We start from the raw sequence: 26,012 nt of genomic DNA on the forward strand, positions 1-26,012 counted from the left end.
TTAAATGGGAAGCGGTTGCCCTAAACTCAGTGGGGGAACCATAGTCAGGAGGTAGTAAGAGAATAAAAGTAGAAACAGATATAGGAAAGCTTTATGGTTCCATGATTCTTGTTTTGATCTTCATACGTTGAGGTTTTATTGTATTGTTAATAATGATGGGGATAGCAATAACTCTTTATATCAGTGTAACCATTGTCCTGTACTCACACCTCTAATAAAGGTGAATTGGACGCAATGTCACGCTCATGTGCTGTGGGAAGATCTGACCTTCAAGGGAGAACACATAAGTGTCATGGGATTCTTTGTTCAAGAGTCTTTGGATAATGTGGAGTCACTTGGGGCTCTGCTTAAAGGTGATCATCTGCTGCTTTGTTAGACAACAACGTGTGACTACTACATACAATAAGGCAAATCAAACACAACTCCATGTACTGAAGCCTATTTAACCCCCTACCACCCATCCGATTGCCATTTTTTCTCCTCTAACGTTTTTACACCAGCTGAGCCATGTCGGAGGATTGATTGAACAGCATCTTTCGTTTCATCATAAAATATAATGCAAAACGAAAAGGAAAACAAATTATGATAAAAAAGCAATTGTGCAACTTTTGGGGTGTGGGATCTGTGTGTGTGTATATGTGTTGGGGGGGGGGGGGAGGGGGTCATTTTACTCCATTCACCATGCAGTAAGACTGGCTGACATGTTCTATGTATTCTTTGGGTCGATACAATTACACTGTTACCAAATTCATCGTTTTTTGTTTAGTTTTTTTAATTTAAAATTTAAAAAACTTTAAAAAATTAAAAAAAAAAAACTCACATTGTCAAATTCCAACCACTATAAGAGTTGTATTTTTTCATCCACTTAGCTGTGTGGAGGCTTGTTTTTTTTTTGCCCAAACATGTTATTTGCCCTCACTCCTGATGGAGCAAAACTAGTTGGGGGATGGTGTGGCTCTACTATTTTAGTAATATGCCTAGCCACTAGCAGATTCACTTTAAGGCTGGGTTCACACTACGGAACCCGAGCGGAGAATTCCTGCCAGATTTTGTAGCTCGTACCCGGGTACCAGCTACGGAATCCAGCGGAAATTCTCCTCTCAGGTTCCGTAGTGTGAACCCATCCTAAAGTGCAAAGTATTTCTCAGCCACACGACAACCTTCTTCATAAAGTGGCTGAGATACAGGTACTAGGACACTGCACAGGCTTTTCCTTTTTTCACACTTAAAAAAACTGCTGCCAAAGGTGTCTGACCTTGCGTTCTTTTTCCTTTTGCGCCCTCTTTGTTATTACTTATTGAGATTTTCAAACTACTGTACGTAACTTAGGACAGCACATTCTACCATGATGTGGTATTTCAGCTGTTATTACGTGGTTGGGGACTGTGTTATTATCTGAGAACTTTATAAAGCTAAACACAAGGGTCATTGTTATTTCTCATCTTACAGGCAACGCTCTGACTATTTCTGTAGAACAATAAATAACGGTGTTTGATGTTTCTGTCTGTTCCCTTTGTTGTGTGTTTCCGTGTACAGTGACGTCTGACATCTAACAGTACTAAAAAATGAAAACGTTTGCCGCATGGTTTTACTCAGTAATTTTGACAGTGATTTTACTGGTTAACTTGGTTGTGCAGAGGAGATGCTTGAAGGAGTAGGATATAGTAGAGGTAATTCTAGCGGTGCTTGAAAAGTTTAGAGTAAAGTGGAGCAGTGTAGAGGAGAGGAGTTTGTCAAGGGAGTCCCATCCCAATATAGTACTGTGTCCTTTAGAAGAATACTTGAGAGTAAAAGAGATACTTGTACCCGTGTATAGACTATAGTCTGATCACCTTCTGCCCTACAGTGTCAAGCTTCCCTTCCTAATAGGGTGATACAAGCCCCAGCCATGGATATCTGGGTTAAGCTACCTGCACTGTGAGATAGAATACGTAGACCTTCTGGTATCTTTGTTCTATCCAGGCTATTTCCTCTTGTATAGTAGGATACTGCCCTGCACCTTTTAGACTGGTTCACGGCATGGGCTAGGATAATCCCCGACTCTTCTCTCTTTATAGTGTGTCTAGCACTGCATAGTAGATATAGTATGAAGACTGTAAGAACTGAGTGTCTCTGGTTGCTTCTGCATACACGTGTGTCTTAGACTCAGACTAGACTAAACTGAACTGAACTGACTTGGCTACAGCAGGGACGTCTGTTTTGCGTGTCCTTTTCCTACGAGTATCTGGATAAGACTAACGCTCAACCTTCTCTTACCACGTAACTTCCTACAGGGATATCTAAGAGACCTTGTGAGTGGTGGAAAGCAGGGGCGTGACTACCACTGTAGCAGCCATAGCAGCTGCTATGGGGCCCACTGTATCAGGGGGCCCTGTTGCCTGCTCCTGCAATACACTGAGCCCCTGAGTTGTCATTTGCAGCCTTAGGTGGCCAAGTGGGCATCCCAGGTTCTGCAAATGCCCCTTGAACTGCAAGCACTCCTTGCAGTTTTGACTAAACTTGACGACTTAGTGGTCAGTCAGAAAGGGGGGGCCCAATCAAATGTTTGCTATGGGGCCCAGCCAGTTCTAGTTACGCCCCTGGTGGAAAGGAATGTGTGCAAAGAAAAAAGTAGAAAAGGGATAGGTTAGAAAAAAAGAACATCCCCCATAGGTTAACAAAAGCACATGGTACACATAAAACAATAACCCTTTGTTGGCTTAAGCTGTGCAACACATAAGAGCCTGCATGTTACACAGTGACATCTTGTGGCAAAACTATAAAATACCTTCATCCCCACTTAACCTAGAGTAAGAAGCTTTTGCGACAGGTGTAAGAAACACGAAACACCCGTGGTGGGACACCACATGGGAGATCCCCCTATAGGTTTCTCCCTATGTAGACATCCTCTCTGTAGGTAGTCCATAGGAAGATGCCCCAAGTAAGTAATATCCCCCCAAGTAGATAATCTCCTGTAGGTAATCCCCCAGTAGGCTTCCCCCTGTAGGCAGCCCCCCATGTAGACAGCCAAACTGTAGGTAATTCCCAATTAGCATTCCTTCTGTGGGTAACCCCCTAGTAGGTAGCCCATCCCAAGTAGGCATTCCCCTTGCTTACCTTGTTTGTTACACTGCGATCCTTTAGCGTCTCCTCTGCTGCTCTGCACACGTACAAGTGATGTCACTGTTGCGCTGGGGAGCTGAGGGAGAGAATGGCCTTTTGTGGTCAGAGGCGTAATGGGGAGCCCATCACTCCTCTCTCTGTCAGGCCCCTATTACACGGGACGATTATCGTGTGAAAAAAAACGTTAAATTGTTCGAATTTAAACAATAATCGTTCTGTGTAATTGCAGGCAATGATCGAAAAATCGTTTGTATGTCGTTGATCGTTGATTTAGATCAGAACCTAAAATTATCGTTAATCGTTCGCTAATCGTTCTGGCTCAGATCAGGTGTGGCAAGGGACGGGCGGCTAGTTGGGGTGAGCGTCAAATAAGGAGCGCTCACCCCGCTGCAGTAGCTGTAATAGGACCGGGCAGAGGGAGGGGGGACATTACCCGCACAGGGAGGGAGGGAGAATAACCGTCTATTTCTCCCCCCCCCCCCCCCCGCCCCCTGCTGGTGGATAAACTTGAGACGTGACGTCACGTTTTTTTTTTTTTTTTTTTTTATGAAATAAGCCTGCCTGATCTACTAAATTGAGGGAAATAGCACTATATGTGCATTTCCCATAATATATAGGGATTTGTATAATTTTCTTTATGTAATAATATATTTAAAAATACATTTTGCCTGGAGTACCCCTTTAAAAGGGGAAGTCCGGTCGGAGGGGAGGGGAAAAAATTCATTTCAGGCAGGGGGTGGAGGGAGATTAAAAAGAAGATATAGTCACCTGTCCTGGGGCCTGCGCAGAACCGCGTTCCGCTCCTAATCACTGCTGGCTGTCTTCTGAGCGCCCTGTCGGCTACGTCTTGACCTGGCGGTCAGTGACTGGAGCGGGACAGCACTGCAGTCACTAATTCTCCTATAATAGCCTTTAATCAACCATCCTTTTTAAAAATCTAATTATACTGTATATTTCATTCATCCATTCAAGTCATATAGAAAATCTTAAATATATTCCTAATACGCCAGATCTAGACCTGACTGCATATTGGTGGTGATTAGCCATGGGCAACAGAAGAGTGAGTATACAGTTATTACAGAGACTCCATTTGTACAAACCAAAGTCTCCCTGGCCACTTTATTGTAAAATGATTCAGTGTACTTTATTAGTAAGGGTACTCCCTGCACATATGGACAGTAGCATCTTATGGCAGAACTCTGCATGTAGTTGTAAGGGGTGCAGGTGGATGGCGACAAACTCACTCTGACAGCTGAGTAATGTTGGGATAACTTTACTGTAGATAATTCAGCAGTACAACCAATTCTTTAACTTGTATAACAGGTAGATTCTTACTGAACAGGAACACTGTCTCTTTATGAAGCTAGGTAAGTAGCAGGGAGGATATCACTTCAGTCTATGTGGTGTAGCACAACTATATACAGTCTCTCAGGGGGCCCCACTTCCTGACTCTGCTGGTAACAATGGGCTCCCCTGCAGCACCAGCTCTGTCTCCCCTGAGCAGTACCTTCCTCCTTGCTGCAGTGATGAGGCTGGCTGGACACTCCTGTGTCAGTGTCTCTTTGTCCCAGGTGCTCTGCACTCCACTTGATAGCACTGGGCTGTGTTGCTCTCTTCCCTCACTGCTGCACACTGCTCTGTCTGCTGTAGCTCTTATGGACCTGGCTGAGCTGTCCTGCTTGCTGGTGATCACCTTGTCACAGATCTCTTTAGCTCTGGCACAGGTCACTGCCCTTGACCTCCAGCACTGGAATCTTCTCTCTCTCCAGGAACTGGGTGGGTGACACTTCCTGAGTCTCTGGCTTTTCCTTCCCCAGTTACCTCTGTTACTCCTAGCTGGGAACTGACTCCCTCTGCTGGACGGAGGTGATAACATCCAACCTTTATGCTCTAATACTGCAGCAGAACCTTCTGGCATTACACCTTCCCCCCCTCGTTTGAGGGTAGCCGTCCCGGCAACCTGGATACCCAAGACATAGTCCTCATAACGTGCAGGCATCCTTCCAAAGTTAGCACGTCCAGAATGTCTTAGCTCAACTGAAGGCTCCACAGAGGGAGCGTTGTTCTCCTCTTGCTGCATATCTTCCCTTCTTTCCAAGGGGGTTGGATCTGGTTGGGGTGGTACCCACCATTCCTCTTCCCCAGAGGGTACCGTGGGCATGTTGATACTCTCTGGCTGGGGTTCAGGAACTCTTCTCAGAAAAGTGCATGGTCTAAGCATATTTCGATGCACTATGCGCATCGGTCCAGTTGCACCCTCCGGTCTTACCTCATACACTGGTATGGTTGGGTTGGGTTGCCGGATCACCTCATATGGCGTGACTTCCCACCGCCACTGCAGCTTTCCAGCCCTTCTGGCTGTGCGATTGCGTACCATTACCCGATCTCCCACCTGTAACGGCAACTCCTTCAATTTCTTGTTTGCTGGTAATGTGCGGGGGCCAAGGCGCTGGGTGACCAGGTCGTACATTTCTTGTACCTTCTTCCGATGGTCTCCCATCCAAGTCTCAGGGGTCCACCCTTCACCTTCTCCACTGTCAGGCATCATCATGGTCAGAGGGCATCTCCCATTTCTCCCAAACATCAACAAGAAGGGTGAATAACCGGTGGCTGAGTGTAAAGTGTTGTTGTACACCCACACTAACTCTGCAATGTAGTCTGGCCATCTCTCCTTTTTCTGTTCCTCCAGTGTCCTCAAGAGCTGTAGAAGGGTTCTGTTCAGGCGCTCACATGCGCCATTTCCCTGTGGATGGTAAGGTGTTGTGCGTGTCTTCCGAATCTGGTACAACCGACAGAGCTCCTCTATCACTCTTCCTTCAAAGCAAGCCCCTTGGTCAGAGTGCAGTTGTGTAGGACAGCCATAAGGCAGAATGAAATTTTTCCACAGGCACTGTGCTGCTGATTCAGCAGTTTGGTCCCGGGTGGGGACCGCTACAGCAAACTTCGTAAAGTGGTCCACCATGACCAGCAAATACTTGTATCCTCTCGGGGACTCTCCTACTGTAAGATAGTCCATCATCACAAGTTGTAGTGGGTAGCTTGTCTGTATAACACCAATTGGGGCCTGCTGATCCCCAGCTCTTGCTAGGTTGCAGTTTCGGCAGCTTCTGCAAATGTCCTGGGCCACCTTTTGTGAGTTAGGATGATAGAAGAATCTCTGTAGCCATGCCCAAGTCTTGGCAGGTCCAAAATGCCCTTTCCTTTCATGCATCCACTCAGCTACGTTCCTTACCTCACTATCTGGTATTACTACTTGCCAGGTGGGACCAATCTCTGTGGGGAGTTGTACTCTTCTGCATAGGACTCCCTCGCGGAAGGTCAGACGGCCCCTCTGCAGCCACAACTTCTTTCCAAATGATGTCAAGGTCTCACACTCCCTGTACGCTGGCTGGTGATCAGTAAGGAGCCATTCTCTTACTCTGGCAATTTGTGGGTCTTGCTGTTGGCAGTCCTGCCACTCCTCCATGGACCTTCCCGCAGTGATCTCGACAGCCTGCTCCACCCTCTGAACCGGAGCACTCTTCAGTGGTTTAGGCACTTTCATGAAATTGGGGGTCTCGACCTCTTCCCGCTCTTCGTCTGTGGGGCCACTGGGATTCTCCAACGGGTTACGAGACAAGGCATCTGCATTAGCATTACTCCGCCCCGGCCTGTATTGTGTCTTGAAGTTAAATTTACTAAGTCGAGCTGCCCACCGCTGCTCCAAGGCACCCAGCTTGGCATTATTCAGGTGAACCAGTGGGTTATTGTCAGTCATCAACACAAACTCGACTCCTGTCAAGATGTCCGCAAACTTTTCTGTCACTGCCCACACCACTGCCAGGAGCTCAAGTTTGAAGGAGCTGTAGTTGTCGGGGTTCTTCTCACTCTCCCGCAGAGTTCTGCTGGCATATGCTATTACACGTTCTTGACCATCTTGCTCTTGGGTCAGTACAGCTCCAAGTCCCCTCAGGCTTCCATCAGTTTGCAGCACAAATGGCTTTGTGAAATCAGCATAGGCCAGGATAGGGGCACTGGTCAACAATTTCTTCAGCTCCCTAAAGGCCAGTTCGGCCTCCTCAGCCCAGACGAATGGCTTTCCTTTTGTATCTCCAGGCAAGCACCCCTGGAGGAGCGCATACAGAGGCGCTGCTACCTGGGCAAACTCCTTGATGAATCGCCGGTAATATCCAACCAGCCCCAGGAAGGCCCGAAGCTCACTGCTGTTGCTGGGTGTGGGCCACTGTTTAACGGCCTGAATCTTTGAGTCTATGGGCTGAACTCCTTGCCTTGTTACCACATGACCTAGATACTCAATGCTCTTCTGGAACAAGTGGCACATAGTGGGTTTCAACTTCAGCCCATGCTCCTCTAGGCGGCCGAGGACCACGTCTAACCGCTCCAAATGTTCCGCAAAACTTGATGAAAAGATGATTATGTCATCTAGGTAGATCAGCAGGCATTCAAAATTCAGATCACCCAAGCACAGTTCCATTAGCCTCTGGAATGTAGCTGGTGCATTGTTCAGTCCAAAAGGCATGCGGAGGAACTCATACAGTCCCATAGGTGTAACAAAGGCAGTCTTCTCTCTGTCTTTTTCTGCCATTGGCACTTGCCAGTACCCACTTGCCAGGTCAAGGGTAGAGAAGAATTTGGCACGGCCTAGCGCTGCCAAGGATTCCTCAATTCGAGGTAATGGGTAGGCATCCCGGACTGTACATGCATTGAGGCGCCTATAGTCAACACAGAATCGCAGGGTCCCATCCTTTTTCTTTACCAGCACAATTGGTGAGGCCCAGGGGCTCCTGCTAGGCTGAATGATGTGACTTTCCTGCATATGTTTCAGCAGGGCCTTGACCTCCTGATACAGTGCTGGGGGTATTTGTCGGTACCGTTCCCGTACTGGCCGAGCATCTCCAGTTGGAATTTCATGTTCAAGCGTCTGTGTCTTCCCAAAGTCTGCTTCGTGCCGGGAAAAAGCATTTGGGTGAGATCCCAGGACCCTGACTAACTGCTCCCTCTCCTCGGGAGTCATCTCTGCACCTTCCAAATGTACTTCGTTCAAGAGCTGCCCTCCTGTAGTCCTGACAGCTTCAGTTCTTACTTGGCACAATGTCAGGGTGGTGGTGGCCATATCAGTTGACTTGATGTGCCAGCTAGGCTCCTGTATGGCTTCAACCTCCTCAATAGGAAACACATCTGCCACCAGTTCTCTAGGTGCCAGTACCACACTGTGGCTGTTAATGTTCATTATTCTCATCAGGACTTGGCCACTCTGGACTGTGCACAAGGTTCGTCCCACTGCTACCCCTTCTTTCTGTAGCACAGGCTCTACCATCACTGTAGCTCCTAGCAATTGGTGACTGGTGCCCACTGGTAGGGGTACTACTACTTCATGGCCTGCTGGCACTTCCAAAGAGGTTGAACAGGGTACTCTCACACATCCCACTTTTCCTACATGGCAGGACAGGGTTGCCTGCATCCGGCACTGTTTCAGCGATCTCTGGAGGGCCACTTGTGGAGGTTTCAGGTTTGGGACATTCTTCCAATACTTGGGACCCAGCTCTTGAGCCATCAGACCATCTAATTCTTTTAACACATTCATTCCCAATATCACAGGGACTTCTGGGTCCATTGCACTCTGTACCACCACCACTCCTTTCTTCTTCATAAATCGGCCCCAAAGCTCAATGTCAACTTGCATGACTCCAACTATTGGAATAGGCAGACTATTGGCAGCTTTAAGATTTACCCATTCTGTACTTCCCTGGTGCAAGGAGGAGGGAAAGTAAGTCTCAAAGACTTTCCTGGCCATTGTCGTCACTTGTGACCCCGTGTCTAGTAGACAGGACAGTTCTATTCCATTAAACTTGGCTCTAACGACTGGACTTTCTCCTACTAAGTCCATAGCTTCCAGAAGGGGGCACAAACCTGTACTTCCTCCTGCGATTCGCCCCTCAATCGCAGGTGGAACTAGTTTAAATCTCTCCTGTTGCTGACAAAGCCACGGTTGGGGCAGTTTCTGGCTAGGTGCCCCTCCTGATTACATGTCCAGCATCTTCTTGCAGGTTGAGCCTCTCTGTAGGACTGTCTGGATGCAGGACAGGACTCCCCTCGGTAATGAGTCTGAGGTGCAGCCGTCTCCACTGTTATAGTCAGTGCCTCCTTGAGTTCTCTTATCACTTCTTCCAATGATGAGACACGTGCCTCCATACTTTTCTCTTTGACTGGCAGCACCTCTGCTTGCTGGGCTATTGTGACAATAGTACCTTGTTCCTCCTTTTCCAGAGTAATAGCTTCCTTAAGCACCTCATGTAAGGTTGAGTGTGGCTCTAGCTTGAATCTCTCACGTAGGGTTCTCCTTAAAGGCTGGCTCCTCAGGCCGAGAATAAACTGATCACGCAACACTACTTCCGCATTAGTAAAGGAGGTGGCTCCCCGTCCTTCTTTTCTTTGTAATGTGGCCATAAGCTCTTGCAAGCCATTTGCATACTGGGGCAATGACTCATCTTCCCCCTGATATCTGGTGAAGAATTTCTTCCTCAGCATAGCTTCAGATGTTGTATCCCCATACACATCTTCAAGGATGCTTGAGATCTGTTCAAACGTCTGTCTCAGCCTTGCTGGCTGTAGTAATACTGTTTTTCTGGCTTCCCCTTCTAATGTGTTCAAGGCTAGCTCTGCTCTCAGATGTGGGGCAATATTACACAGGCGTGCGGCTCCCTCCAGCCTCTCTCTCCAGTCCTCTAGTAACACACTGGATCCATTAAACTTAGGCAGATGACTCAGTAGCGCCCCCACTGGAATCATGGGCTGCATGCCGCTAACAGATGATGTTGTGCCTTCTGTCGCCATATCCATTTCCATCCTGCCGACTACGCCACGTGTAAGGGGTGCAGGTGGATGGCGACAAACTCACTCTGACAGCTGAGTAATGTTGGGATAACTTTACTGTAGATAATTCAGCAGTACAACCAATTCTTTAACTTGTATAACAGGTAGATTCTTACTGAACAGGAACACTGTCTCTTTATGAAGCTAGGTAAGTAGCAGGGAGGATATCACTTCAGTCTATGTGGTGTAGCACAACTATATACAGTCTCTCAGGGGGCCCCACTTCCTGACTCTGCTGGTAACAATGGGCTCCCCTGCAGCACCAGCTCTGTCTCCCCTGAGCAGTACCTTCCTCCTTGCTGCAGTGATGAGGCTGGCTGGACACTCCTGTGTCAGTGTCTCTTTGTCCCAGGTGCTCTGCACTCCACTTGATAGCACTGGGCTGTGTTGCTCTCTTCCCTCACTGCTGCACACTGCTCTGTCTGCTGTAGCTCTTATGGACCTGGCTGAGCTGTCCTGCTTGCTGGTGATCACCTTGTCACAGATCTCTTTAGCTCTGGCACAGGTCACTGCCCTTGACCTCCAGCACTGGAATCTTCTCTCTCTCCAGGAACTGGGTGGGTGACACTTCCTGAGTCTCTGGCTTTTCCTTCCCCAGTTACCTCTGTTACTCCTAGCTGGGAACTGACTCCCTCTGCTGGACGGAGGTGATAACATCCAACCTTTATGCTCTAATACTGCAGCAGAACCTTCTGGCATTACATAGTGGTTGGGGCAGGGCCTGTCTATCAGCTAATCAGCAGCTGATGTGTCTACTCTCTTAGGGAACTCCGCTTTTCCGTTCAGTGGAAAGGGAATAAGTTGTTTAAGATGTTATACCTCTTTAAGCTGGCAATACACCATAGAAGAAGTAGCAATACACCATAGAAGAAGTAGTAATACACCATAGAAGAAGTAGCAATACACCATAGAAGAAGTAGTAATACACCATAGAAGAAGTAGTAATACACCATAGAAGAAGTAGTAATACACCATAGAAGAAGTAGTAATACACCATAGAAGAAGTAGCAATACACCATAGAAGAAGTAGCAATACACCATAGAAGAAGTAGTAATACACCATAGAAGTAGTAATACACCATAGAAGAAGTAGCAATACACCATAGAAGTAGTAGTAATACACCATAGAAGAAGTAGTAATACACCATAGAAGTAGTAATACACCATAGAAGAAGTAGCAATACACCATAGAAGAAGTTGCAATACACCATGGAAGTAGTAATACACCATAGAAGAAGTAGCAATACACCATAGAAGTAGCAATACACCATGGAAGTAGTAATACACCATAGAAGAAGTAGCAATACACCATAGAAGTAGTAATACACCATAGAAGTAGTAATACACCATAGAAGAAGTAGTAATAAACCATAGAAGAAGTAGTAATACACCATAGAAGAAGTAGCAATACACCCTAGAAGTAGTAATACACCATAGAAGTAGTAATACACCATAGAAGAAGTAGTAATAAACCATAGAAGAAGTAGTAATACACCATAGAAGTAGTAATACACCATAGAAGAAGTAGTAATACACCATAGAAGTAGTAATACACCATAGAAGAAGTAGTAATACACCATAGAAGAAGTAGTAATACACCATAGAAGAAGTAGCAATACACCCTAGAAGTAGTAATACACCATAGAAGTAGTAATACACCATAGAAGAAGTAGTAATAAACCATAGAAGAAGTAGTAATACACCATAGAAGAAGTAGTAATACACCATAGAAGTAGTAATACACCATAGAAGTAGTAATACACCATAGAAGAAGTAGTAATACACCATAGAAGAAGTAGTAATACACCATAGAAGAAGTAGTAATACACCATAGAAGAAGTAGCAATACACCATAGAAGTAGTAATACACCATAGAAGTAGTAATACACCATAGAAGAAGTAGTAATAAACCATAGAAGAAGTAGTAATACACCATAGAAGTAGTAATACACCATAGAAGTAGTAATACACCATAGAAGAAGTAGCAATACACCATAGAAGAAGTAGTAATACACCATAGAAGAAGTAGTAATACACCATAGAAGAAGTAGCAATACACCATAGAAGAAGTAGTAATACACCATAGAAGAAGTAGCAATACACCATAGAAGAAGTAGTAATACACCATAGAAGTAGTAATACACCATAGAAGAAGTAGTAATACACCATAGAAGAAGTAGCAATACACCATAGAAGAAGTAGTAATACACCATAGAAGAAGTAGTAATACACCATAGAAGAAGTAGTAATACACCATAGAAGAAGTAGCAATACACCATAGAAGAAGTAGTAATACACCATAGAAGAAGTATTGCACTGATAACTGATGAGTTGTAAGAGGTGTCTGGTAGCTGCTTTTCTTCTCTTCCTACTGAAATATACATGAAGGCAGAACAGAGTCCATGTTTATGGCCAAGTCAGGGGAAGCAGCTGTCGCCTGACCAACAGCTATCTAATGTGTATAGTTAACTTTACAACTTAAATTATTGATCAGTGCTGTATTTACCGTTCTGCTGGTTACTACTGGAAACACAACAACCCGTAACCTTGGATCAGTGAAAGCAGGTCACTGCATATACAATGAAACCAGGCTGAGAAGAGACCCTCACTTCAAAATTGCATTGAAAATGGTCTTCTGTGGGGGTGGATTCCTCAAACACACTCGGCTCCTTCCGGTGGCTTCATAGAGAATGAATAGAGTGGTGGGTCAGGCAGCAACCCACGACTATAAAAAACCAAGGAGTCGGGTGCCGATCTGGAGATCGCTGAGGGAAATGGAGGTCGGAATCCCCGCAATATCTTACTTGTCCGCTGTCCCTTGTATAGGAGAAAAGTATGTTTTAATCGGAAAACCACCTTAGGGTATGTTCACACTGAGGAAAACAGGTGGAAGGGCTCCGCCACAGAATCCCACCGTTTAAGTGAAATGCCTCGCATGCCTCCATTTTCCCCGGGTCTCCACTCAAAGAATTTGTGGTGTACCCCCGGAGGTGTTATAGCGGAGGGAGGGCTGGTGACTTGTTAGGTCTTGTGGTGTGACGCCACTCCTGTGGTGGATGGCCGAGATACAGCCGGACCTTATTATGTTGTCACGTGACACCAGTGTGATGGCACACCTGCTTTTAGTGTGTAAGGCCGGTTGTACCCTTTTCCCCTGTGGTCGGTGTCCTGCCGGGTTGCTACCAGGTCACTTCTTATAGTGTCACAGAGGATGTAGTCACGGATGGCCAGAGCGGTGTAATGACCATCCCGGAAAGTAGGACCCGCCACCCACAGAAAGGGGAAGTGTCCCAAGGTTGTGGTTTATATGCTCTGTAGGTAGTGATGAATAATCACAGACTCTTGAGATAACGTTGAGTTGGTTTACTACTGGTAAATATGCAGCAGGTAATACAGACAATCTTTGATATCCACTTGGCAAAAGTTCCAAAGTGCTGAGTAGGAGATAGCTGTGTTGATAGAGTTGTGCAGAGGTAGAGTAGCAGAGAGGAGGATGCCGTGAGAGTCTCAACCAATATAGTAATGTGCTTTGCCAGGATGTTGGAGGATACAATAGAATACTTGTAGAAGAAGAAGAAGAACACCTGTGCCCGTGTATTGACCTTTGCTTTCAGTCTTCACACCACTTTATGCCCACTAGCGTTGGCCGAACCGTACTAATGGGTGACACAGGCCCCAAACCTTGTTACCTGGGTTGAGCGGGATACTGAGGGTTCCCTGCTGACACCCGCGCTGCGAGATGGAGTTTATAGGTTTACTGCAACTTTGGTCCACCAGGATCAGTTCCCAGCTCTTTGGCTCTATAGTGGATACTGTACTGCCCTGTGACTTCTCCTTGTCCACAGCGTGGGTTGAGGTTATCTATGGCCAGTCCTCTCCTAAGAGGTTTAACACTGCATAGTGCTTTGTGTGGGTACTGGTGAGAAGGATGGTAACAGTGTGCTGTCTTGCGTCCTACCCATTTCGGGTACTGGCTAAGACTGAACTACGAGGACCTGGCAGAGGGCCGGGGCCCAGAGGAGACTGCTGTGGAGAGCTGTCTAGCTTGCGTCCTTCCTCCACACCGAACGACACCGTCTCTACAGCGTGTAGGGTGCATTGTGATTGGGTAAGAAGAGTGCAATAGAACAACACAGAGGAGATAGGAAAGAAGAAAGCAGAAATCCCACTGGTCCACAGATTCTGGTAACACATAAACACAATAACCTTTGTGATCCATCAGCTGTGCAGCTTCCATATACCAATACATAATACAGCGACATCTAGTGGTCAACTCCTAATACTGCTTTCATTATAATAACACCACAAAAAGTACAGACTTTTGTGAAGGGTGTATGCAATAGCAACACCTTTGTTCTTTGAGCGGAGGTTCGCGAGGCATCCCATTGACACACTGAGGCAGGCGGGATTCCGAGTGGAGTCCGAGGCAGTGGCTCTGCTGCCGAATTCCGCCTGTTTAACTCAGTGTGAACACTCCCTAAACGTATTATGGTCTGGATTAGGGAGTGATCTTCTGGAGAGGTTACACATATAGCTAACAAGGGTGTAACTAGAGTTCCATGGGCCATAGAGTTCCTGCCCGCCCAACTATACATATTATGGTTAGCGATGGAGCACCAATGCAGTGCACCAAAGTTGTCAGTGCACTGGACGGACAGGTGGGCGCCCAAACTGCACCCATTATGAATTGTCACCACTTTGGTGGATGAGGGTGGGGAGGTTTGTCACAGCCGCGGCGGCGTCCCGTGTTCCGGGCCGCCGCCGCGACCTCCTCCTGCCCCATGCAGCCGCCGGGGTCCTTGTGTAGGGACCCGGCGCTGCTGCTAGTTCGGCCCCTGGGGGCGCCTCACCTCTCCTCCGCTCCTGTCTCTCACTGTGCCGGCCGGCTGTCTCAGATTTAAAGGGGCAGTGCGCTCCTAATTGGTCCACATGTCAATCACTCCCTATAAATTCCAGCCCTGCCCCACTACAGGGGTTGGAGCCTCTACATGCTTCCCATAGCGTTTGGCCCAGCCCCCTGTTGTTCCTGTTTCCTATCCGCTACCTGGTCCCAAGTCCTTGTTCCTGATTCCTATCCGCTACCTGGTCCCTAGTCCTTGTTCCTGGTTCCTGCTCCCCTGTTACTCCATTGCTCCTGTGTTCAGCCTGTCACCTGCGGTTACGCCTACAGCCCTCTGCCAGCACCATCTCCTGCCTACTGCTCCTGCCACGCCTCGCCTGCCGTCACCAGCAACCAAGCCAGGGGTAGCGACCTGGGGGTCGCCTGCCGCAGCAAGTCCATCCCGCCTTGCGGCGGGCTCTGGTGAATACCAGTGGCCCCTTAGACTCCGCTCCCTGGTGAGGTTAGTGCCATCGCTGGTGACGGTCCAGTGGATACACTACTACAGGCGTTACAAGGTTTGGGCCATTTAGTCCCTGATCAGGCTCCCCTGTCCACCAGGCCACATAGCATGAGTGTAGCTTGCCTCTGTGGTAGGTAAGCCAATAACCACTAACCTCTTTTGTAGACTGTATGTATGCGCAATCTGTAAAATTATGATTAGGTTTATCATTAGAAATAAGCGAACCGCATCTTATGAACCGAGATTCGTTACCAAGCCAAACTTTTTCCAAAGTTCATAACAAACTTGCCAAGATGGCGGCTGCACAATTAAATTCACATAAAAAAGGGATATGCTTACCTGTCAGCGCTCCCCCGGTGTTCTCCTATGGGTCTGCCCTTAATGCTCCCTCCTGACACTGCATCTGCTTCCCTACTGCTCCATTCCTATCATCGCCTCACTGTCCATACTGCCCTTTCTGTCATTGCTTCATTATTCCTACTTTTTTCCCTCCTGTCATTGACTCGCTGCCCCTACTGCCCCTTCTCCTGTTACTGCCTCTCTGTCCCTACTGATCTCTCCTGTCAGATGCCTCATTGTACTTACTGCCTCCCATCCTGTTACTATTCCTCCTCCTTTCACATGCCCCACTGTCCCTACTGCACCTTCTCCTGTCACATGCCCTACTGTCCCTACTGCACCTTCTCCTGTCACATGCCACACTGTCCCTGCTGCCCCTTCTCCTGTCACATGCCACACTGTCCCTGCTGCCCCTTCTCCTGTCACTGCCCCTACTGACCCCTCCTGTCACATGCCACACTGTCCCTGCTGCCCCTTCTCCTGTCACATGCCACACTGTCCCTGCTGCCCTTCTCCTGTCACATGCCACACTGTCCCTGCTGCCCCTTCTCCTGTCCCATACCTCACTGTCCCTGCTGCCCCTTGTCCTGTCACTGCCCTTACTGACCCACCCTGTCACATGCCACACTGTCCCTGCTGCTCTTCTCCTGTCACACGCCACACTGTCCCTACTGCCCTTCTCCTGTCACATGCCACACTGTCCCTACTGCCCTTCTCCTGTCACATGCCTCACTGTCCCTGCTGCCCCTTCTCCTGTCCCATGCCACACTGTCCCTGCTGCCCCTTCTCCTGTCACTGCCCGACTGACCCGTCCTGTCACATGCCACACTGTCCCTGCTGCCCCTTCTCCTGTCACATGCCACACTGTCCCTGCTGCCCCTTCTCCTGTCACATGCCACACTGTCCCTGCTGCCCCTTCTCCTGTCACATGCCACACTGTCCCTGCTGCCCCTTCTCCTGTCACATGCCACACTGTCCCTACTGCCCTTCTCCTGTCACATGCCACACTGTCCCTGCTGCCCTTCTCCTGTCACTTGCCACACTGTCCCTGCTGCCCCTTCTCCTGTCACATGCCACACTGTCCCTGCTGCCCCTTCTCCTGTCACATGCCCCTACTGCCCTTCTCCTGTCACATGCCACACTGTCCCTGCTGCCCCTTCTCCTGTCACACGCCCCACTGTCCCTGCTGCCCCTTCTCCTGTCACATGCCACACTGTCCCTGCTGCCCCTTCTCCTGTCACATGCTTCACTGTCCCTGCTGCCCCTTCTCCTATCACATGCCTCACTGTCCCTGCTGCCCCTTCTCCTGTTACACGCCCCTACTGACCCCTCCTGTCACATGCCACACTTTCCCTACTGCCCCTTCTCCTGTCACATGCCACACTGTCCCTGCTGCCCCTTCTCCTATCACATGCCACACTGTCCCTACTGGCCTTCTCCTGTCACATGCCACACTTTCCCTACTGCCCTTCTCCTGTCACATGCCACACTGTCCCTGCTGCCCCTTCTCCTGTCACTGCCCCTACTGACCCCTCCTGTCACATGCCACGCTGTCCCTGCTGCCCCTTCTCCTGTCACATGCCTCACTGTCCCTGCTGCCCCTTCTCCTGTCCCATGCCACACTGTCCCTGATGCCCCTTCTCCTGTCACATGCCCCACTGTCCCTGCTGCCCCTTCTCCTGTCACATGCCCCTACTGACCCCTCCTGTCACATGCCCCTACTGACCCCTCCTGTCACATGCCACACTGTCCCTACTGCCCTTCTCCTGTCACATGCCCCTACTGACCCCTCCTGTCACATGCCACACTGTCCCTACTGTCACTGCATTATAGTAAGTTCTAGTTGTAATGTAACTCTAATGCATTCATTGTCAAATTCTGTGACATGTTGGTAGTAACGACATTCTTCCCAACAAAAACAATCCCGCCACATGACATTTTTGCCCTATTGTCCAGGTGGAATTATAATTGGCACTTGTAGTGCAACATTTTCCACATGCTGCCTTGGAAACAGTGCCTAAAGGCGGGTGGACTCAGTCCCTGATATACTGAAAGTCTAACGCTGGCACCCTGGGGTGTATTATTCTAAGATACTGTGGATGCTAATCACATTACCTAAGCAAATCACAGGTCTTGTTACGAGCTTTTTCCTCTTGTTAATAATATATATATATATATACAGTTTGCTATATTTGTTGATCATTGACAATTTGTTTTCCAGGGAGCCATTGACTATATACTGTAGTATGTGTTGCCTAGCAGCTTTTTCTATATTTCTACATGATGCCTCCCTGCCCAGAGATCTTTATAATTTAGGTTACATGGAAAAGATTACTATATGAAATAGGTCTGTAATTTATTTTGTAAGAGATAGATGATAGATAGATAGATAAATAGATAGATAGATAGATAGATAGATAGATAGATAGATAGATAGATAGATAGGAGATAGATAGATAGATAGATAGATAGATAGATAGATAGAAGATAGATAGATAGATAGATAGGAGATAGATAGATATATAGATAGATAGATAGATAGATAGATAGGAGATAGATAGATAGATAGATAGATAGATAGATAGATAGATAGGAGATAGATAGATAGATAGATAGATAGGAGATAGATAGATAGATAGATAGATAGATAGATAGATAGATAGATAGATAGATAGGAGATAGATAGGAGATAGATAGATAGATAGATAGATAGATAGATAGGAGATAGATAGATAGATAGATAGATAGATAGATAGATAGATAGGAGATAGATAGATAGATAGATAGATAGATAGATAGATAGATAGGAGATAGATAGATAGATAGATAGATAGATAGGAGATAGATAGATAGATAGATAGATAGATAGATAGGAGATAGATAGATAGATAGATAGATAGATAGATAGATAGGAGATAGATAGATAGATAATAGATAGATAGATAGGAGATAGATAGATAGATAGATAGATAGATAGATAGATAGATAGATAGGAGATAGACAGATAGATAGATAGATAGATAGATAGGAGATGGATAATAGATAGATAGATAGATAGATAGATAGATAGATAGATAGATAGATAGATAGATAGGAGATAGATAGGAGATAGATAGATAGATAGATAGATAGATAGATAGATAGATAGATAGATAATAGATAGATAGGAGATAGGAGATAGATAGATAGATAGATAGATAGATAGATAGATAGATAGATAGATAGGAGATAGATAGATAGATAGGAGATAGATAGATAGATTGATAGATAATAGATAGATAGATAGGAGACAGATAGATAGGAGATAGATAGGAGATAGATAGATAGATAGATAGATAGATAGATAGATAGATAGATAGATAATAGATAGATAGGAGATAGGAGATAGATAGATAGATAGATAGATAGATAGATAGATAGATAGATAGATAGGAGATAGATAGATAGATAGGAGATAGATAGATAGATAGATAGATAGATTGATAGATAATAGATAGATAGATAGATAGATAGATAGATAGATAGATAGATAGATAGAAGATAGATAGATAGATAGATAGATAGATAGATAGATAGATAGATAGGAGATAGATAGATAGATAGATAGATAGATAGATAGGAGATAGATAGATAGATAGATAGATAGATAATAGATAGATAGATAGATAGATAGATAGATAGATAGATAGATAGATAGGAGATAGATAGATAGATAGATAGATAGATAATAGATAGATAGATAGATAGATAGATAGATAGATAGGAGATAGATAGATAGATAGATAGAAGATAGATAGATAGATAGATAGATAGATAGATAGATAGATAGGAGATAGATAGATAGATAGATAGATAGATAGATAGATAGGAGATAGATAGATAGATAGATAATAGATAGATAGATAGGAGATAGATAGATAATTAGATGTATCATAAAATGTAACATATACAAAAGATCTACTAATTTGCAAATACTTGACTACAACATAATAGGTTTGCATTGCCCGTATGGTAGAGCAGTACTCTTGTCACCGAAATGTTCCAGAAATATCAGTATATAAGCAGCAGGGTGTGTTTGTACCCATGGTCTCCATGATTGTGTGTGTGTATCTGTGTGTGTGTGTATCTGTGTGTGTGTGTATCTGTGTGTGTGTGTATCTGTGTGTGTGTGTGTGTGTGCTCATCCATGTGACCCAGCCGCCGCTGCCACCTCATATCCCCAATCCTCTTATGACACTCACCAGGGTCGGTTACACCAATCAACGTGTTATGGGGAAACCCTGCTCACCCCCCCCAGGGGTAACTTCTACTTCCCATCAGGTATCACTACAGATTTTCCAATGTTTTTTGGAAACACCTGCTTAGCCAGAGAGGAGCTGTATATAATAGAGGAGCAGGCACATAAACCGTCATAGTGCAGACATAGCAGACAATGGATGATCAGTGATCTTCTGGGAGAATATAACTTAGATTGTATTCTTATAATGGGCAGACAATAAAATGATAATACAACTATCTCCATCAAAGGTGACAGTATATAGCAGATGTGACAGCAGATCTGTGAGCACACATACAGCCTTCCTTTACAGAAAGTTACAGAACAGACAGGGGTATATCATGTGTTATATGTCCCATCATGTGTTATATGTCCCATCATGTATTATATGTCCCATTATGTGTTATATGTCCCATCATGTGTTATATGTCCCATTATGTGTTATATGTCCCATCATGTGTTATATGTCCCATCATGTATTATATGTCCCATCATGTCTTATATGTCCCATCATGTCTTATATGTCCCATTATGTCTTATAAGTCCCATCATGTGTTATATTTCCCATCATGTGTTATATGTCCCATCATGTATTATATGTCCCATCATGTATTATATGTCCCATTATGTGTTATATGTCCCATCATGTGTTATATGTCCCATTATGTGTTATATGTCCCATCATGTGTTATATGTCCCATCATGTGTTATATGTCCCATCATGTGTTATATGTCCCATTATGTGTTATAAGTCCCATCATGTGTTATATGTCCCATCATGTGTTATATGTCCCATCATGTGTTATATGTCCCATCATGTGTTATAAGTCCCATTATGTGTTATATGTCCCATCATGTCTTATATGTCCCATTATGTGTTATATGTCCCATTATGTCTTATATGTCCCATCATGTGTTATATGTCCCATCATGTGTTATAAGTCCCATCATGTGTTATATGTCCCATCATGTGTTATAAGTCCCATCATGTGTTATAAGTCCCATCATGTGTTATAAGTCCCATCATGTCTTATATGTCCCATTATGTGTTATAAGACCCATTATGTGTTCTATGTCCCATCATGTCTTATATGTCCCATTATGTGTTATATGTCCCATTATGTGTTATAAGTCCCATTATGTGTTATAAGTCCCATTATGTCTTATAAGTCCCATCATGTGTTATAAGTCCCATTATGTCTTATAAGTCCCATGTCCTGGCATTAAACCTCAGTCTGTGGATGTCTCTGGGTGATCTGGGGACGTTCTTCTGTCTGAAGTGATGACATACACGATAGTCCACCCGCCATAACACGAGTTTGTGAAAGACTTATGTGAACAGATCCTGTAGCTGAGAGTGGTAATGGAGGGATCTTTGGATCACATGCTTCATCATTTTATGCTTTCCACATTTTAACAAAGTAAGGAAAAATTTAGATAATCCAGTCCAGCCGGCACACACTGTCATGATGAGATGTCATGTGAATGTGTAGAGTTGGGCTTAGGTTCATTCCCCAAACCACATCTAAAGACATGTGGATCTGTAGTGTCCCACCACGCGTGTTTTATGTCTCTCCTTTGTACCTCTCAAAAAGCTTTTTACTCCAGGTTAAGTGGTAATGAAGTGCGCTTTAAGGGACAACAGTTCATTTCAGTGGAGTCTAGTCTAAGAGACGTGTGTATGCAGATGCAGCTAGAGACAACCAGTACTTTCAGCATTCTTACTATATCTACTATGCAGTGCTAAACAGTACAAAGGGATAAGAGTCTAGGAACATCCTAGCCCATGCCATGAGCCAGTTTAAAAGTGCAGGGCAGTATCCTGAGATACAAGAGGAACTAGCCTGGATAGGACAAAGCTACTGAGAAGGTCTATCCACAGGTAAAAGTAACTTTGCACTACAGTTTATTTCTTCCAAGTTCCGGTAAAGTACATTGCTACATTAGGTTAGGACTCCCTCGACCAACTCTTCTCCTCTACACTGCTCCACTCTACTTGCAACGCCCTGGCCCCTGGGGGCCACTTCCGCAGTGCAGATGTTGTGAGGGTGCAGGAACCGGGGCAGCTGTAGGATGTAGTGTGGTCACGGTGTAGGCACGAGGGTGATACAGCTGGAAACCGGGCTCCTGACCATGCGGGAATACTGGGCGTGCGATTCTTCGTTGTCCTTAGTCAGGGCACCAATGAACACACCAATGCCAAGGTTCAGAAACAACGGTAGTATATTTATTGTAACGGTGGTAACTACCGTGTTTCCCCGAAAGTAGGACCCCCCCGAAAGTAAGGCAGGGTGAGGGTTTCGGGGGGGTCCGCCAATGTAGGGCACCCCCCGATTGTAGAGCAGGGTAGCTGGGAGGGGGGAATGTAAGGCCGCATATGGGTGGGGTCCCTGGGGAAAGTACAGGAACTGCTACGGTACCTCGCTCCATCCAGGAGCCGCCCGTATTCCGCCTTCAGTAAATGGCCTGCGGCGCATCCTGCTGTTCGAGCTGCGATTGGCCAGTCAGCTCGAGCTGCGATTGGCCAGTCAGCCGGCTCGCAGCTGATTGGCCGAACGTCACCTCGTCAGCCCGGTACCGCAGAGGAATCGCGTTGAGACAGAAGAAAGGTAAGGTGTGTATGTGTGTCTGTGGAATGAGAAGGAACAGGGGAAATGGAGGGGAATGAATAAGAAGAAGGATAGGAAAGGAATAAGGAGGAGTGGGAGGAAGCATGAGAAATCCAAAGGATCAAAGAGGAATAAGGGGGAAATGAATGGGGATGTATACAGGAGAGGAATATGGAGGAGCGAGAGGAAGCATGAGAAGTACAGGGGGAATGAGGAGGAATGACAGAAAAAAGGAAGGGGAATGACTAGGAGGAAAAACAGTAGAGGAATTTCCCAATGTAAGGCCTCCCCCGAAAGTAAGGCAGGGTGGGACTTTTGGGAGTAAAATTAATGTAAGACAGGGTCTTACTTTCGGGGAAACACGGTAGTAGTAACAGTCTCTCCGGATGCAACCGGGAATAAGGCAATCTTGGATAAAGCAGAGTAATGGGTGATGCTGCAATAGGCTGTGAGAGTAGCGTGCTGAATGATGGGAGTAGTAGTGAAACTGAAGCTGAGATGCTGGGTGGAATGAGACTTGAATGAAATACTTGCTGTTGATTATTTGAGGAGATGATGATGAGAGGAACTGAAGAATGACTGAAGAATCGACATCCAGATGAGAATCTTGAGACTTGAGACAGGAACACAGCCAGCGGACTGGAGCAGCAGAGCACACGCAGGCCTCTCTCTTAGCAGGGAGAGAGGACAAACACACAACCTATTCCCTTGATGGAAGGGAATAGACTGAGGTAGAACAGGAAGTCACATGGTAACCCCAGCCAAAAGCTCGATGACCATTGGTGTTACCATGGAAGCAGGGCACAGTCACGTGACATCCAGCCATTGCATCATCACACCATTAGGCATATACAGAGAAATATACATGAGGAGTACCATCCTTGAACACTAGGAGGCGACATAATACCATTAGACACTGATACCTGAATACACATGCAATAAATGAATGAAATAGCAGACCTGAATACTGAGAAGGGTGAAACAATACACGTAGTTTGCAGTGGACCATAGCTTTCCAGAACAGAACTAGTTATAATAAAAATATGAGCATAAGAATGGCTGTTCTGGGACACTGCATACCTCCCGACTAGAAATGAGCCGACCTCGGCGAACCACAAGCTGAGGTAGATGTGGCCGAATGAACATAGAGGACCAGGACAACAAGACAAGAGGAAGGAATGTTAGTGTGAGTGAGTATGTAGATGTGTGTTTCCCACGCTCAAGGCACAGGTGACAAGAGAGAGAGAGAGAAAGAAAAACCCTAGTGGCAGGACTTCACCTAGGGGTGCCTAACGTACTCTGGTTACAGGTAGTTAGTGCATGGACCATCTGACATGGAAGTCAGGACAACTTAACTGCTGGCGGGCGACCCTCAATATTCCAGTCAGTTTGACAGTAGGTTTCCAATGGAAATGAGTTACCCTACTGGAAAGAAAACTGTGAAGACCTGTGTACTACCATGGCGTGTCTGTGTGAAGTGACTTGGACACCTGAAAGAGAAAAGAACAAAATAATAAAAGCAAACATACATGGGGAGCTCCCTTACATACAGGTCAATCATACAACACAATTATCCAATAGGCCAAACACACGAAAGGGTATCCAAGGTGCAATATGTATGGACCAGTGTGAATGTTAGGTATGACTATGTGTGATAACTACTGTGTTGGGACAAGACAGAGGGGAACAAATACTGGAGACAAAAGGAAGGGAAATACAAAAGACAACAAATACTGCGAGGTCTTGAGGAGAACTGGCTCACATGACTCTGAATGAAACCTGAAAGAAATCTGAATGAAAATCTGAAGAAAATCTGCATATGAACTGGCTCAACTAAATCTTTCCAGCTATAGATATGATAATAATACACAATGAGATTATGCATGGAGAAAATAGAAGATTCTTCTGAAAAATACACTTTTTAGAAAATACACTTTCTCTGAGGCTAGAGATATAATATATAGGCTGACTTCTTTACTCAGAGGAGGAGGAAACTGTCTGACTCTGACATGAAAATATACACTGTGAAAAAAAAAATACTTCTTCAAAAGACACACTTTACTCTGAGACTATCTAAATGACTTGTCTGCTTACTCAAAGGTAGGAAAATATATATATATATATGACTGACAAGAAAATAGACTTTTGACTACTGAAGTGCAATACTGAAGTGCAATACTGAAGTACAATAATAAACCTCTGACAATCACATAATCTGGAAAATGCTTTAGGAAGGAATGGATAAGTGTCTCTGTGTGGTAGAGTCTCTTTAGGCAATATAGAACATCGTCCATGTAAAGGCTCTGGGACAGGCACAAGAGAAAAGTTTGAGTCAATGAGTGTCCATCAGCACATAGCTGGATGATAATAAGGGAACTTGGTCAGGAGGACCAGGCACGAACCTTGAACGTTGCATAACTTTTAATCACACAGAAACAACAACAAAACAGGAGAGGAAAACAGTTTAAGGACTTTGGTCCCTGTAGCGGATTGGTAGTGTTCCCCGAGTTGAGCGCTCAGACCGTCTCAGCATGAGGTTGGCTTCATGAGTAGCTTGCTCTGGAACAGATTGGGGGTCATTGACAGCAGCTGGTTGAGGAGAAGGGACTGCAGGAGGCGGAGCCGCAGGAGGCGGAGCCGCAGGAGGCAGGGCAACTGGAGTGCTCATCGGAATCCCCTGATAGCCAACAGCCATGAGGAATGGTTCAGTTTGGAGCATATCTTCAAGAGAGACCGGTTTAGGTGGAGCCTCTGAAACTGGCGGAAGTGCCTGTACAGGTGCTGGACAGAATGCTGTGAGGCCTTGCAGATCCTCTCTTACACAGCGCTTTATCCTATTCCGGTGTACAGTTTGAGGGGCCAGACCTGGCTTCTTGACCTCATACACATCAGTCTCTGGATAGGGAATAGCAGAAATGACATAGGGTTCAGGCTCCCATAAACTCTCCAACTTGTGAGTGCGGTGATATTTTTTTAGCCAGACTCTGTCCCCCACTCTTAGTGGTGTGGCATGCGCCCCTTGATTATAAGCATCTTCCTGACGCTGGTGAGCCTCTCCCATCTTCTGGTCGACAATCTCTCGGGCGTCTTGAATCCTCCTCTGATGCTCTTGGACCCAGTCGGTATCAGGCAGAGGGTTGACAGTGTCAGTTACTTGAACTCCAAGCGCGCGGTCTTGAGGAAGCTGACCTTGGCACCCAAACATCAGATAGAAAGGGGAGTAGCCCGTAGAGCAATGGGTGGTGTTGTTGTAGATCTCCACCAGCTCATCCAACAGGTGAGGCCATTCCACCCGCTTGGCCACTGAAGCTGTTCGGAGCATATTGATGAAAACCTGGTTGATTTTCTCGCAGAGACCATTGCCTTGCGGGTGATAGGCTGTGGTACGAAGCTTTTTGCATTCGTGATAAGTGCACAACTCATGGAAGAGTTGAGATTCGAAAGCCGGGCCTCGGTCTGTGAGCAGGGATT

At 45.9% G+C, this 26,012-nt stretch overlaps 1 protein-coding gene across 1 annotated transcript in view; it reads right to left on the bottom strand.

The window, feature by feature from the left end:
• Positions 1-211: 211 nt before the first annotated feature.
• The window catches only part of LOC138767368 (uncharacterized), a 29,283-nt gene continuing 3,482 nt past the window's right edge, over positions 212-26,012 (bottom strand). The window contains exons 2-7 of the mRNA XM_069944865.1: positions 25,064-25,932; positions 24,024-24,031; positions 9,297-9,956; positions 6,781-9,120; positions 5,071-5,931; positions 212-267 (exon numbers count right to left, since the gene is read on the bottom strand). Of these exons, the coding sequence (XP_069800966.1) occupies positions 212-267; positions 5,071-5,931; positions 6,781-9,120; positions 9,297-9,956; positions 24,024-24,031; positions 25,064-25,932 (4,794 nt within the window). The remainder of the gene's footprint in view (positions 268-5,070; positions 5,932-6,780; positions 9,121-9,296; positions 9,957-24,023; positions 24,032-25,063; positions 25,933-26,012) is intronic.

Source organism: Dendropsophus ebraccatus, chromosome 11, assembly GCF_027789765.1.
Source record: "Dendropsophus ebraccatus isolate aDenEbr1 chromosome 11, aDenEbr1.pat, whole genome shotgun sequence".
NCBI classification, from domain to species: Eukaryota; Metazoa; Chordata; class Amphibia; order Anura; family Hylidae; genus Dendropsophus; species Dendropsophus ebraccatus.